Consider the following 16,106-nt stretch of genomic DNA (forward strand, 5'->3'; position numbering starts at 1 on the left):
GAGATTTCAATGGGCACATTGAGTCTGTTTCGAGGGGTTATGACGATGTGCATGGGGGGTTTGGCTTCGGGGACAGGAATGAAGGAGGAGTCTCACTCCTGGATTTCGCAAAGGCCTTGGGATTGGTGATAGCCAACTCGAGTTTTCCGAAGGAGGAGGAGCACTTGGTAACCTTCTGTAGCTCGGTGGCTGCGACGCAGATTGACTTTTTGCTCTTTAGAAAAGATGATAAAGGTCTTTGTAAGGATTGCAAGGTAATTCTGAGTGAGAATCTTTCGACCCAGCATAAGTTATTAGTGATGGATGTGGAGATAAAGAGGGTGAAGAAGGCGAGGGTCGTGGATGACCGACCGAGGATTAGGTGGGGGAGTTTGACGTTGTCTAGTGCCCTAGAAATGGGGGAGAAGTTGATGGCCATGGGAGCGTGGGATAGTGGGGGGATGCGAGGAGTATGTGGGATAGGACGGCCAGTTGCATTAGGGAAGCAGCTAAAGATGTACTAGGGGTCTCAAGAGGTCGCCGTGGTGGGCACCGAGGGGATTGGTGGTGGAATGGAGAAGTCCAAGGGAAGGTGGAAGCAAAGAAGCAGGCGTATGCGAAGTTGGTAGACAACAAGGATGATGAAGAGAAGCGGATGAACAGGGATAAGTATAAGATGGCGAGAAAGGAGTTGGCGGTCTTGGCGGCCAACGGCGGCCTTGACGCCTTTATGCGGGGGCAGAGGACCAGAGGTGGGGATAAGAAGTTGTTCGGGCTTGCGGCGAGAGAGAGGAAGGCACGCGATTTGGATCAAGTGAAGTGCATCGGGACAAGGATGGCAAGTCTTGGTGGAGGACGGCGCATTAGAAGGAGATGACAGTCATACTTTCATAAACTCTTGAATGAAGAAGGGGACAGAGACATTGTGTTGGGAGATTTGGAGTACTCCGATAGGCATCGTGACTTTGGATATTGTAGGAGTATAAAGGTTGAGGAGGTTAAGAGAGCTGTTCATAGGATGCGTAGGGGAAGAGCGACCGGACCTGACGAGTTCCCGGGGTAATTTTGGAAGAGTGCGGGCAGGGTAGGCTTGAGTGGTTGATTGGGTTGTTTAATGTCATTTTCAAGACGACAAAGATGCCCGAAGAATTACACTGAGGAGGGGTTTACCACAATGCGCACGAAGGGTAGCGAAGCAGAGAGTTCCAGTAATATGAAAAAAAAAGAAGATGCCGAAGAATGGAGGTGGAGTACAATTATTCCCTTGTATAAGAACGAAGGCGACATTGAGGCTGCAGCAGACTACGGGGGTATCAGAGTTTGCTAAGTCCCATGTTGTGAAAGTGTGGGGAAGGGTGGTGGAGATGAGGGTGAGGCGAGGTGTGTATTTCTGAGAGAGAACTAGTTCGGATTAAATGCTTAGGGACGCTCGACTACGAAGCTATTCATATTGTAAGGAGATTGGTGGAGCAGTATAGGGAGCGGAAGAGACTTGCACGTAGGTATTAAATCGACCTAGAAAAGGCTTACGGCAGAAGTCAAGAGAGGTTTTTTGGAGATGCTTGGAGGCTAAAGAGTGTACTGTGGTGTACATTAGAGCGATAAAGGACATGTATGATGGAGCCAAGACCGGGAGAGTAAGGACGGTAGGAGGAGACTCGGAGCCTTTCTGCATTACATGGGGTTGTACCCGAAGATCGGCTCTTAGCCGTTTTTATTTGCCTTGGTGATGGATGGATTGTGCGACAAATACAAGGTGAGGTGCCTTGGTGTATGTTGTTCACGGATGACATAGTCTTGATTGATGAAACTCGTAGCGGAGTTAACGCTAAGGTTTGGAGGATTGGAGACGGAACGTTGAGTCTAAAGGATTTAAGTTAAGTAGGACCAGACGGAGTGCCCAGGCGTGCGAGTTCGGTGGCATACCATATGAGGAGTCGACGAGGAAGTGAGGCTTGGTACCCGGGCCGTCGGAAGAAAGGAAGTTTTAAGTATCTTGGGGCTATTATTCAGGGAGATGGGGAGATCGACGATGATGTTTCACATCGTATTGGTGCAGGATGGATGAAATGGAGGCTCGACACCGGAGTCTTTGTGTGACAGAAAGTGCCACGAAACTTAAGGCAAGTTACGCAAGTGTGGTTAGATCGACTTTGCTGTACGGGGCGGAGTGTTGGCCAGTCAAGAGCTCTCACGTTCAGAAGATGAAAGTCGCGGAAATGCGAATGCTGCGGTGGATGTGTGGTCACACTAGGAAGGATGGGATTAGGAATGCAGATATCCGGGGCAAGGTGGGAGTGGCATCGGTGGAGGACAAGATGCGGGAAGCGAGGTTGAGATAGTTTGGACATGTCAAGAGGAGAGACACAAATGCCCCAGTGCGGAGGTGTGAGAGGTTGGCTATGGACGGTTTCAGGAGAGGTAGAGGTAGGCCAAAGAAGTATTGAGGAGAGGTGGTTAGACAGGACATGGCGCAGTTTCAGCTTATCGAGGACATGACCTTAGATAGGAGGTTGTGGAGGACTCAGATTAGGATAGAAGGTTAGGAGGTAGTCTCGCTTACTTCTTTTGTCCTAGTAGTTGTAGTTTGCTCATTCGTTTGCCATCTGATTTCTGCTTATATTGTTGGGTCTTGTAGTTTGAGTATTTTATTTATTTATGGTAGTTACTGTTTATCATGACTATCTCGCTTTTGTTGCTTCTCGTTTTCATATTGTTTTGTTATGCTTGTCCTTATCTGACCTTTTGTCTTTTTCTCTCGTTCTCTTTTGAGCCGAGGGTCTTTCGGAAACAGCCTCCTCACTTTGAAAAGTGAGGGTAAGGTCTGCGTACACTCTACCTTCCCCAGACAACCCCACATTGTGGGAATTTACTGGGTATGTTGTTGTTGTTGTTGTTGTTGTTGTGTTTTGTATATCTCAGTGTTGGATAGATAACGGAATCTACCATGAGGCATATTGTCACTATGTTCACGGTTATTTCTCCAGTTAGATTTTCTTATTCTTGTTTTTTCTTATTGCAGCTCACCGTATCATGTTTCTAGATTGATAGTCCAGGCGAATATCTTTGATGTCACTTTTAAAACGAATCCCTTCAAAATCGGCTCCAGTGGCTTGTCGAGGTGAAATGGATCCACCTATGCTCCTACTTCATATAGAATTTCCATCCTAGTAAACGTTTGTGAATCTTGTGGGCACAATCTGGTATATTTTATCAGGTTGCTTGTGATTGCTTAACCGTAACCATTTGAGTAATTTTGAGTACAATTTGATTAAGATTGTACTAGTGGCTTCTGACTGCTATAAACAACTATGACCATAACCTTTTGAGTAATAGTATAATTTGAATTGATTTCTGGCTTTGTCTTTGAGCTTTCCCTTCATGCACTCTATCTGAACCAAGCTCACCTGGACCCGGAGTGGGTTGAATATGTATGGCAAGGCTTGCAAAGCCAAACCCTTTCACCCGTGGTGCACAAGGCTATGGTGCAGGACACTTTGAGTATGGAGTTTCTTTCTGCCTTTCTTTTCTTTTTGCTACTCATAAACAGATTTTGCTCACTATAAATCAATTTTCAATGGGGAGAGGCTTTCTAAACCAAATTCAACCGTTCTGCTGTCTCAAAAGTATTAATAAGTTTATTGTTCAAAGGGCATGATCCCTTTTTATAACAAAGTAAAAGCTTCCCAACCATTGCAAAGTTGAAGTCTTTTGCAACTTAGAATAATTTTAGGTTTTTAGTTCTGTAAATTAGTTTCCGTTTTGATCTTTATTGATGATGGGCTATTATTACTATCTTCCTTTTGTTGACTTGCAGTTTGCGTTTTGTGTGGTTTACTTCTTTTTGTGTTACTGTTGTTTGTAATCAATTATCTTCAGTCAGATGTATTAGCTGTCTGCAATCTACCAAAAAGCTGATGCATATACTGTGGATAACATAGTTTTGTTCTTATAGTTCGCTGCTTAGCCTGGTCTCTTTACCTGCTTCAAGAAACTTCTCTAATTCTAGAAAAATCAAACTTATCTTGACACTTTATTCTGTGTTTTTTTGGGCTGCTTTAGTGGATCGTGGTTGCTTTCTGGGCGGCTCGCAAAAATGCTTTGGATCGACTGTGAGCAGAATGATTGTCAATTGACTCTTTCAGGCATGTTCTTTAGTTGTATTTATTTATTTACTAGTTTCTCGACAGGTGCGTTGCACGTGTATGCCAAGTCATGTAGTATATATTTTTTGTAAATAATATCAATATTATTTGGCATGTAGTATGAATGCAAGATATGCGTCATTCATACACAAGATTATCACTTAATTATGATTAAGTGATATGTATTTTTACCTTATTTGTTTAGTTAAGTGAGGTTAAAATGATTGGATATCAACTGAAACAATAAATATGAGCAATCAAAGTTAAATTAAAAACATGCAACCTTTTACTTATTTTAAGTATATGAGGTACAAACATGTAATGAGATGTGTCTCACCTAATATTTTCTTAGACAAAATTTCTAGTGTATGTTTCTTTCATCCATTTAGGTTGCTCCACAATGATCAGAACTTTTGTTATCAATATTCCTTTTGAAAGTGAACATAAAGTTATCCCTCTCAGAGAGTATACTGTGACAATCAAATAAATTAGATTAGCTTTAATTTCTAAAATATGTGCTCAGGAACTCAACAAGATCAATGCCTAGTTCTAGAGGAGCTTCAATAACATGAGTCTAAAAGACAAAATAGAATACAATAAATCAAACTACATTCCCCTGACTACCCTAGACAAACAAACAAATTATTTAACATGAGAGAAATCATTTAAATTAAAAAAAAAAGAAGTGGAAAGTAGGTCAGAACTTTATTAAGGAAAAAATAACTCAATTATGGCATCTTACTGAACAAATTACACTCATTGGTCTTATTTTGGTTCAAAATCGATCCAAATCGAAAATCAAACCAAACCGATTATATAAATTGATACTTTTTGAGTTTTGTTTGATTTGATTTTAAACTTAAAAAACCCACAATATTTGGTTTGGTTTATTTAAAAAAAAAAAAAAACCAAAGAATTCAAACCGAAAATTATATACATAATTTTTCTAATTATATATATGTGATATATTAATTTTCTTAAGTATTTTTAAATATTTGTATAAATTTTCATCAAAAACTTTTTTATCATTAATTTATCTCTAGTAAACTAATGGACTTTAGGCTTTAAGCCCATTTCTTAAAGAAAGACATGAACTAAAATCAATTCATGTATAAAAATGTCAATGAGATTTTTACCTGGACTTTTTTTATATTTCTTATAAACTGTCTTCACCTAATTAAAACTTATAGATCCAAAGACATTTTTCTCCATAGTTCAAGAAAATTATAGTCACCATAATAAAAAGGTTGTAAAGGATTATAAGTTAGCAAAGAATGAAAAATTCTTTTCTAATTTTAGGGAAAAAAAGAAGAAGAGAGAAATACCATTACACTTCATAAAAATCGAATCAAACTGAACCAAATCGACAACAACCAAACCGACAAATGTTTATTATACTTGGTTTGGTTTGATTTTCATAATTGAAAAACTGACTAAATTGATTTGATTTTGGTTTTAATCAAAGGCTAATCCAAACAGAATCATGAACACCCCAACCTACTTGTACCTGATGAAGGCATTAAAAGGCAACACTTTACCAGGAAATTACACGAATTTCAAAAGTAGACATACAGAAATTTTTACTTGTTAAATTGGAAGTTGACCTCTCCATGAGTACCAATGTAGAGACATATGACAAATATATGATGGATGATCATTGGGAGGTGTGTTTGTGAACTATGCGTCTTTTTCTCAAACCGTGAAGCATCGTGTCTTTTCATTTTGGGGTGTTGGTCAGCATAATGTCTTTTGCTTTTGTAGTGTTTTTTTTTTTTTTTTTAAGTAGAAACATATTTAGGTTTTAGAAGGGTATTTTCATAATTTAATTTTTAAGTTAGGGAGTTCATGCTTTGAATACAATATAGATGTTTAACAATTATGTATGACATGTTTGTACTTTATGTAACGTTATCGGTGTTCTAATTGCTGTTATGCCAAGGGAGTTTATTTCTTCTGTTGCTGATAGCATAAATATATTGCCTCTTTTTTCTAATCCAATATGTTCCGAGGTAGGGGTAAGGTCTGCGTACACTTTGGCCCTCCCCAGAGCCCACATTGTGGGATTTTACTGGGTATGTTGTTGTTGTTGTTGTTTCTAATCCAATATGTTCGTCAGAGTCATTTTCTCTGGCCATTAATCATGGTGGCCTATTTTCTTCTACTGTGCCACTAGATTCTTTATGTTGTTTCCTGTAGGTCCTTACACACTATTTTTTTGATATCCAGTGCTAGACCTCACCATGCAGCTTATGGATTCTGGAATGGAAAATGATGTTGTCCTTGGACTTGTAATTTTCTCCATTCAGTATGTCCTTGTTAATCATGAATTCTGGAATTATAAAATCAAGCATGCTCGCTGGAAGGTGACGCTGAAGGTATTCCTTTAATTTCCTATAATTTAAAGGCTAAGCTTGCTTTAATGATATGATATTTTCTGCTTAAAATAGATCTGGTTGGAGGTAAAGCAAGCCATTTTCTTTAACAATCTTTTTGGATGCTGTATTTGTTACTGTCTCCTTTACTGGGATTCTATAGAATAGCAGGGTTGTGGAAGCTCCATTACAAGAATAATTATTCACTAATTGGACAAATTTGAGGAAGGTCAAGTTTCTTTCATTTAATCCTTCCACTAAAAATTGGTTGTCACTTTTTGCTTTTTGAGAGTGAACGTTACTAATCTGAAGAGAATTTTGGGAATTATATTAAGAGATTTAGACAGTAGACGAAAGTACTCGCAAAATTTTTCTTTCAAGCACCCAAAAAGTTGTTTAAGGAACTCCTAGTTGAATTTTATACCGACTTTGAAAAAGTGGAAAGTGATACATTTTGGACCTAAGAAGTAGTTTAATGCTATTGAATCAATATTACACAACGGATTCGTACGTCAATCTTCCTTCCTCAAGGACAAATGGTGCGATAATTATATAGTTTGATTGCATGAGATGTGGCTGATGCTCAATTTTAGTGGTTATTGAGCTGTTTTGTTTGCTAGGATCTTGAACTAGCTGATGTTCGCTGCCATCCGGCCAATGATTTTCTTCCTCCTCTCAGTTCAAGCATTGTTCATGTCACCTACGACCATGATGGTGCTACTATTTCTTTCGAGACCAACGTTGCTTTGTACGCGATTAGTGCCTCCTTTGATTTCGAATTTCTAGCAGAGCCAAGGGTTTGAGCCCCTCAAAATTCTTTTATTAGAGCTAGGGTTGGGCGAAGTGTGGGCAAAACCAAAATCCAAATCGAAATCCGAACTTTCAGGATTTTCAAACTACGAATTGGATTCCGGATTTGGCACATTGTACATAGGTACATATACCCAATACTGAGTCCAATACCGTACTAAATTATTTAACACGCCCTATTAGGCTAATTGATGGTGCTACCTAAGATGCATTTAGTGTGGCCATGTTTCTCGTTGCTATTTTAGGATTTTGGCACTAGGTCCTTAATGAAGCATATCAATTATTGTTTAAATTGCACAAAGTCTATAAGGATTGAGTAGTGGTTGACTTGAATATAAACTATTAGTAGTATCATCTATTTGGACATAGTTTTACTATGTTTGGACTTGTTCATTTTCAAGATGAATACGGAAAGGTATAAGATGGCGAAGGAGGCAAAGTTAGCGGTGACGGCGACAAAAGCAACAACTATCGAACGTTTGTATGCGGAACTAGAGGACAAAGGCGGGGATAAGAGCTGTACAAGCTAGCCAAAAGAAGAGAGAGAGAGACTGACTTAAAACCTGGACCATGTCAAGTGCATCAAAGACGAGGTAGACAACGAATTGGTGGAAGAGGCATTCATTAGACGGAGATGACTGACTTACTTTCATAAACTCTTGAACGAAGATGGGGGGGGGGGACTTTGTGCTATGTGATTTGGAGCACTTCGATAAGCGTCCGGATTTTGGGAATTGTAGGTGTATAAAGGTCAAGGGTGCTATTTAGAGGATGAGCAAGGGTAGAGCGATGGGGCTTGATGAGATTCTGGTAGAATTTTGGAAGAGCGCAGGCAGGGCAGTGTTAGAGTGGCTGACTAAGTTGTTTACTGTCATTTTTAAGATGACAAAAATGCATGAAGAATGGAGATGGGGTACAATGATTATTCAGAATTGCAACAACTATAGGGGGATCAAGCTGCTGAGCCATACTATGAAAGTATGGGAGAGAGTGGTGTGAGATGAGGGTGAGGAGGGGTGTTTTTACTTTCGAGAATCAATTCATATTCATGTTGAGGAGATGGTTCAGGCATGTGAAGAGGAGATGCACAGATGCCCCAAGAGGTGTGAGAGGCTGGCAGTGGTGGGTTTTAGAAAAGGTAGAGGTCGACCAAAGAAGTATAAGAGAGAGGTGATTAGATAGGAAATGATGCAGCTCAAGGAGTACATGACCTTAGATAGGAGGTTATGGAAGTCGAGGATTAGGGTGGTAGGTTGTCCTTTGATGTTTGTTACTAGTCGTTTCTTTGCTTCAGTTATTACATTATTTTGTTGTGGTTGCTGTCCCTTTTTTGAATGCTATGTAATGATTTCTCTATTATTTGCCATGTTTGCTTTACATTTGATTTTTTTCCCCTTGATATGCGTTACTTGAGCCGAGGGTCTTCGGAAACGACCTCTCTTCCTCCACGAGAGAGGGGTGAGTTCTACGTACACTCTACCCTCCCCATACCCCACTTGTGGGATTACATAGGTTATGCTGTTACTTTTCCTTTTTATTATTATTATTATTATTATTATTATTTTTTTTTTTTACGTCGTTCACCTTGGCTATGAAAAGGCTTTTTGTTTGGACATAGTTTTACTATGTTTGGACTTGTTAATTCTAAGGCCTTAATGATTATTTTACTAGGAATATCCTAATAATGGTTTCATTAGTTGCAGGATTTTATTTGGATTATTGTGGTGGGCATGTGAAATTTTTAAGACAATTTTACATGAATACATTGAAGGTTCATTTTTGTAAGAAGGAGCATCCATTTCGATGTCCAATCCCGAATACCATGACTTGCCTTCGAACGGGCTTAACCTTCAAAGAATAGTAATTGATCTGCGGAACAAGAAGTCAACTTATAGGCTTAAAACTAACCTAAAACAACCAAAATGATCAACTTAGGATCAAAACTGAAAAGTCCAAAATAACGAAACCTGATTAATCTGAAGAACTTAAAAGTAATCATCCATTCCGAACGTATTCGGAATGGATTTGGATTGTAATTTCTCGAATCCAAAAATCGAAAATGCAAACCAATGTTATCCAATCTGAACTCCCTGAACACCCACCCGTGATTAGAGTCACCACACTAAAAATTCTCTCTTCCTCTTCTTATACTTCTTCCTCGAATACTTTTTTCTGCTAAAGAATAGAATGCTCTCTTTCTTGTCCACTATCTCTTGGGCTAACAGGTTGCAATTTTCTGTGCAACCAACACCCTCCTCTAATCTTGAATTTCTAGTGAACCAAGGGTTCGAGTCCCTTCTTTCAATTTTTTTCTCTGATTTTTTTATTTTTATTTTTTTTATTTTTTTATTAGAGCCAAGGTTTTGAGTCTCTAGTCGGACCATTCTTCCTCCCTCTGCTGAAAATTCTCTCTCCCTGTTCTATTACTTCTTCTAATTATTTTGCTGCTAAAAAAAGTTCTCTATGTTGTCCAAAAGTTCCTTTAGTTTTGTTTAGAAAGGAGGAGGATTGCTTCCTTTCAATGATTTTTCTTCCTAGTCTCATGCAAAAGCAAAACAATTTCTTCATCTTGTTTTTACTCCAAAAAGGTGGTGCGGACACCTCATTCTATTATCCATGAAATTGATGAGGAGATGGGTGAATATAGCCCTTTATATAAAGCCAAACCCATCCTAATTCTTGGTTTATCTGATGTTAACCCCCATATTATATTGTTCATGCTCCTGTTGGCAGGCTCGGGTGTGCGGGTGTATCGAGCTTACTGGTTGTGGATGGGGAACTTGGTGTCCTTATATGGTCTTGAGAAATTCTCACTCTTGAGCTAGCTTTTCGGCTTGAGTTATGCCTAATATCCATTTTCTTATCATGTACATATAAAAATCTCTTTAAATACATTAAACTAAAAACAAATTGTCAAGCTCAGTGTTATTAAAAGCGAAAAGCACAAAAAAAGCACTAAGGTCCGTTGAGGCTTTAAGCGCAAAGTGCAAATAAAGTGTGAGCTTTAATGAAAAAGGGCGCAAATGGAGAAAAAATAAATATATATGTTTAGTCCAAGACTAATATTTATTTACATTAATAACAAATATATGGACAAAGAATTGAATTTTTGTTAGAATAAAGTTAAATTTTAATTGTTTAGTGTCGCCTCTTCAGGAGACGCTTATTGGCAAGGAAAATTATGTCTTAGAGCCTTGATAACGACGCTTCAAGGCTTAAGCGTGGCTTAGACAACACTGGTAAAGCAATGCATATTGCTTCGAGTCTAGTGTTTCATGAAAGAACAAAGCATATAGTTGTCAAGCCCCATAAAATAGGTGGACGTTACCGGCACTTAATTCCATAAACTCGCATCGAGCGAACCAATATTTATAGACATTAATGCTACCAATATGCTCATGTGACCAATTAAACTCTAAAATATTTAATGAGTGAATGATAAACAACATTTATATCATCATGAAGTATATCAAAATACACTAGCAAAGAAAAGTCATTCATAATGCCATATAAGTGCCCATGAAAAACCAGAAATACAACCCACTGTCTACGGAGCCTCTATGACGTAATGAATGAAAAAACGCACGGATGACATGACCCCCAACTATACCAAAAGAATGTCATAAGGTGAGGTGTAATGGCATAAGGTGAGGTGTATCAAAGTGAGGACGACCCTAGCTTGCTTGACCGTCAGCTCCCAAACATGTATTTGTGAATAAAATCACAGGAAAAGAAAGCCCCAATACAAATCAACTAGTATCGGTATGTGTTGTCACCTACCTACACCAGTCGGTGGGACAAGATTTAGAAAACGTGCAACATATGTCGAAGTGTAGATCATGTGAGAAAAATCATGTACGTTGTTCAAAACATTTAATTCCTTTAAAGAATCAAGGGTTGGCTCCTTAGACCCATAATATTATTTTAGATTATTTACATTACAGGTAGTACCAATAACATGGACATTTACGAGTGATAACGCGCTACATCGCTATCCCTAGGACATGCAGAGGCACATGCTACACCATCACTCTCATCTTTAAGTTGAGGCATAACTAGCTAACATTACTACCCTCATTAGGTTATAAAGGCTTACAATTAACATTCCAAATTGGGCAAATGCTTTCAGGGTAGAAAGGTCATGCACAACTCAACTACCTATCGCAGTGTCAAGGTAACTCCCAAAATATCGATAACATTTCATAAGTATAGCCCATGCGACTTGGAACATTATATCATTCAAAGTTAGCTCTTATAGGCCAGTGTAAACATAATGTTCATAGCATCTTTAGAATCATCTAAAACTCATGAAGCGTATTAAATCAAGTTACAAGTAATGATGAGTATATACTGCATAAACATGATCATTTCGAATCTACAAGAATTAACACTTGGTCAAATTCTTATTTTGTCGTCGAATATCACATTAAATATTTCATTATCAATAATGGAGAAATACATACCCGCTTGCCCCTACAAGCATGAATTTTCATTAGAACATTCATTCCAAAGCCTATGAACTTCTTAAAACCCAAAGGGGAGTTAGGCTCAACATACCTCAACTCGCCCCTTAATTCCAACATAAGCTCCAAGTACTCGACAGCGACCCAAACATGTTGGATCTATCATAATTCAACTAATGAACATCAATTTACATCTATTGGGATTCAGCACAACCCAATACTTGGCTACAATCCACCCAAACATCCAATTTGTCATCAAGTTCATATCTCAACTCCAACAATTTGATTAATTAAGCTAGTGAAGTTAGTGGAATAGTTATTCAACTCAAACTCCAAATGAAGTTCCAGTATACATCTTCTTCTCCATTTCAACCCTTGCTTAAATAATACCCATTTCATGAACTTGTACAATACTAATACCAAATGGTGTTTTCTACATAATACCCTCCAAATACTTCTTCGATTATTATATTCTGCGCGCGAAGGGCACGCCTTGACACGCAACTGAACCAAATAATTTGTTAAGGTCCCTAGGTCTCGTTGCACTACCTCGCGACCTCCTGGGACCAGGGATTTCCTTGCCTAGCTCTGAGAGGCCGTCACGAGAACCCTTGTAGGTTTCCTTCCTCGTTTTCTTTGCACAACTTTTGGTCACTCCCATTAAGCCAAACCACTTCCGACTCGTGCTGTACATACTCCAAGTATAATGATCTTTCTATCCTTGTGTAGGCCTGTACGTACTTCGAGACTAATTAAATTGCAATTATAGCTTATGGTTAGCTCGAAGTAATTAGGAAAATATTACGGGGCTGTACCGAAGTAGATTGCCATTTTATTCGACCAAAGATCGGGGTGCATTGTTACAGGTTCGTCAACTCAAATAATCAGTTAGCAGATATTCTTTTCTCATTCTTCACAGTATTCTCAGGCTGCTACCAGGCCACCAAGACACTCATAGGATGTATGTATGTATGTATTTCATATGAAAAGGTGTACGGTCATCTTGATTTATGTGGTTTTGGTTGTTGTCGGTGAAAGGTTTCGGTGAGAATTCTAGTCCATCTTTTTCAGATGGCGGAATATTGACCAGTACTGATTTATTGAATCATTCTCTTCGTTTCACAAATTTGACTTCATAATCATTTAAAATGTAATAATTTCTGTCTGAAAGCCAAGAAATTTGGGATTCATTATTTATTTGCTTTTAGGTGCTTGAAGTCTTGAAGAAATGCATTCTGTCAATTTCATATATCCAGCAACTTGGTGAAGTGGTGAGGGATATATTACTTGGTGATTCTTCAATCCACAATGCACTCTTTCGACTTGTTTGTACCACTTCAGATGGCCTGGAGGTGAATCTCGCAGACTCTGTTCCCTTGAATATGCTAATAAACTCTAATATGCACTGAATCTTCAGCCAGCATGTAGCAGTTGATACCGTTGCTTTATGTTTTCTTTAACAGAAGCTCTATTTTAGCCGGCTTTATGGGCTAACAGAAATCGAAGGATTACAACAAGCTATTATCTTGGTATTGGATATTCTTTCCAGTATGCTTTCTGATCTCTCAAGGGTATGCTTCATAAACTTTTTGCATCTTGCATCTCTTACCTTGAAACTTCTTCAAGGGTCTGCACGCATTTGGAAAGAACTAGTTTCTACACGTGCCTTGCACGTTAATACCATTTAAATTATTAGCAAGTGCTTTAAATCAAAAGATGCTTTGTCAAATATCAGAATTATAATTAGATAGTTATCCAAAGTGAATTTGCATATTAGCCAACAATTCAATTATAGGATGCTTTGGTCCTTAAAATCATTATGCATCATAGCATTTCAATCCTACTGATTTTAGTCCTAAATGCAGATGCTGCATCAAATACACGTTGCAAATAAATTCAACACATAGTGGATTTCAATTTTGCAACTTAAAAATTAGATCCACATCTCCATCATACATGAAATTTTATACCTTTCTCTTGATTGTCAGGATAAATTAAATAGTTCATTCCTAATCTTATGTACCTTTATTTTTCTTAGTGATCGTCTATGTGGGGTATCAAAATTTTTACAAGAGTTCATTGAATTTCTTACTTCCTTACGAAGATCATTTTTCCCCCTTTTCCCATGTTTTGTGCCCTTTGTCTCTATCCGACATTAAATATAGTGTTAATTACCCATAATATGACTCAATTTGGATGCACCACATGTATTTTAAAATCAAACACTTATACCAATATAATATAGAAGTCCTACACTCACAGCCTCTATGAAGTATATCCGTACTAAATATATTAAAAATAAATTTAAATTACAGATAAGAAATTTTTATTAGATTTTCAGCTTCAAAATTTGTAAAAATTCATAATAGGATGACCAGATTACTTTTCAGCTGATGCTCATAGATTTTGCCTAATAAGAGATTTTTCGTCATAGAATCAAATTCTCACTTAAATTGGAATTGAAATAATGATTTTTCTAGTGATTATTAAATTGTTTAATTTTTAAAACCTCAAGAATATCGCAAGGCAGTAAAAATTAGAGCACGGTTGTTGAATACCTCAAATCGAGAAATCGAATCCGAGACTTCTGGTGAAGATTGGAGGTATCAATCCTTCCCATTTATATTAGTAGTTCTAGAAAAAGGAAATAGTAATTCAGTATTGTGCAACCAAAGGAATAACAAAAACTCAATAACAAAATCCTAACCATAACTGATCTTTTTATGATTAAACTACTTTAATAGTGCTTACATTCTTTACTGAAACTATAGGAATAGCTATTTTTATAATTCCAAACTCGAAATTAATGCCAAACGTGCAATAGCTTAAAATCAAAGTGATATCTATTTATCTACACAAAGACAACCCAATAAAGCAATAAGCATGCATCGTCTAACAAAAATGAACATTGTAATGAAAAAGAGAAAAGAAATGGACGTCTGACCTTACACCCTTATTTTAATCTGAGACCGACAACCAAGAACTCATAGCTTAGAAGATAAGAAACCATTCCATCTTAGATGTTAATATCAGTTTTCACGAGAGAATTTGCTCCTACGGAAGACCTTAATGTGAAATAATCACCGTAAGCTTCATTAGTTATCTTCAACTATGTTTTTTCAAATTTTTTCCAACTCAAATTCATAATCATTTCATATTTACTTGGAACCCTAAATTAGTCGAAGTATTTGGCTAATATTTAGAGTAGTGATACTAATGAAGCTAAAATCTACACTTTATAATTAGAACTATAACGTTTAATGAAATTTGGTGTTCTATTAATATGAAAAATTCGGATAACGTGAGTTAAGTTCCTAATAGGATTAGAGTTTATTACTGTGAGTTAAGTTCCTAGACTACTACAATTTTTATCCTAACATGCACTATTCTAATTGTGTCCTTGTATATTCTTGTCCAAAGTAATGAAATATTTAAGTGTATGAAAGTCGTTCAATTTGAAGGATATTTTGGTCAACCAACATTTATATTCGTGCTTTTTATAATATAATAGATAGATTCTATCCCTGTGCCCCTGTTCTTTTCCACCTCAAGTTGAATAAAGACAAAATCTTCCTCGTCTGTAACTAACTAGACAAATTCTTCCTCGTCTGTTACTTTAGCTTATTTCTATAGGAACAGAAATGCTTGAGAAATTCATCCTGGAATGAATGCTTTTCTGTGGGTGAGAGAGGATGAGAGTAACGTAGTATGCGTTTTTCTTGTTTGAGCTCAATTTTTGGAGTTTATTATTTCTGCAAATCCAGATAGAGTTTGCTGTCAACAAAACTAGATGCCAGTAATTCTTGCATTTTCTTGGAGAGATCTGCGTATATTCTAATCTTTAATCAAGCGGAAGTGTTCAACTTGGATTTTACGATCTTTGTCTAGTGTTTTCTTCATACCTACACCCTGATTGAGTTGGTTATTTTTCTCTCATCTGTGGTATTTCTAGAATCCAAAATACTATTTTCTGCTTTCTTTTACTGCTGGGATCAGTCTATTAGACAGATAATTTACAGCACATAGGCTGACTGAAGTTCAGTTTCAAGACACCGATGGTCACAGATATTCCTGATCTTGTTTGACTTTGTGAAGATGTTTAACAGCAAAACCTAAGACCTGCTTGTGCTTCATTTCAGGATGTGCCCAGTTTCACTCTCTTTAATCAGGCAATCATGTCACCGACAACAAAACCAGTGCCGCTGGTTACTGCTGCAACATCACTGATGTCATTCTTCCGAAATCCTGTATGTTCTCATCTCTATTTAATTAAAAGCACCTGCTTTCTTGTTTTGCCACTTTTCTACGGAGTTGAGGAATTTTCTGATCATTTCCCT

At 37.5% G+C, this 16,106-nt stretch overlaps 1 protein-coding gene across 3 annotated transcripts in view; it reads left to right on the top strand.

The window, feature by feature from the left end:
* LOC132050256 (uncharacterized) overlaps nucleotides 1-16,106 on the top strand; it is a 56,608-nt gene that overhangs the window by 27,322 nt on the left and 13,180 nt on the right. For 2 of the 3 annotated variants that reach the window (XM_059441421.1, XM_059441422.1), the window contains exons 17-22: nucleotides 3,002-3,100; nucleotides 4,042-4,124; nucleotides 6,351-6,499; nucleotides 12,978-13,121; nucleotides 13,233-13,340; nucleotides 15,909-16,016. In XM_059441421.1, coding sequence (XP_059297404.1) covers nucleotides 3,002-3,100; nucleotides 4,042-4,124; nucleotides 6,351-6,499; nucleotides 12,978-13,121; nucleotides 13,233-13,340; nucleotides 15,909-16,016 — 691 coding nt within the window. The remainder of the gene's footprint in view (nucleotides 1-3,001; nucleotides 3,101-4,041; nucleotides 4,125-6,350; nucleotides 6,500-12,977; nucleotides 13,122-13,232; nucleotides 13,341-15,908; nucleotides 16,017-16,106) is intronic. The other variant, XM_059441423.1, reaches the window with a different exon arrangement.

The sequence above is a fragment of the Lycium ferocissimum genome, chromosome 3 (genome assembly GCF_029784015.1).
Source record: "Lycium ferocissimum isolate CSIRO_LF1 chromosome 3, AGI_CSIRO_Lferr_CH_V1, whole genome shotgun sequence".
Lineage (NCBI taxonomy): Eukaryota > Viridiplantae > Streptophyta > Magnoliopsida > Solanales > Solanaceae > Lycium > Lycium ferocissimum.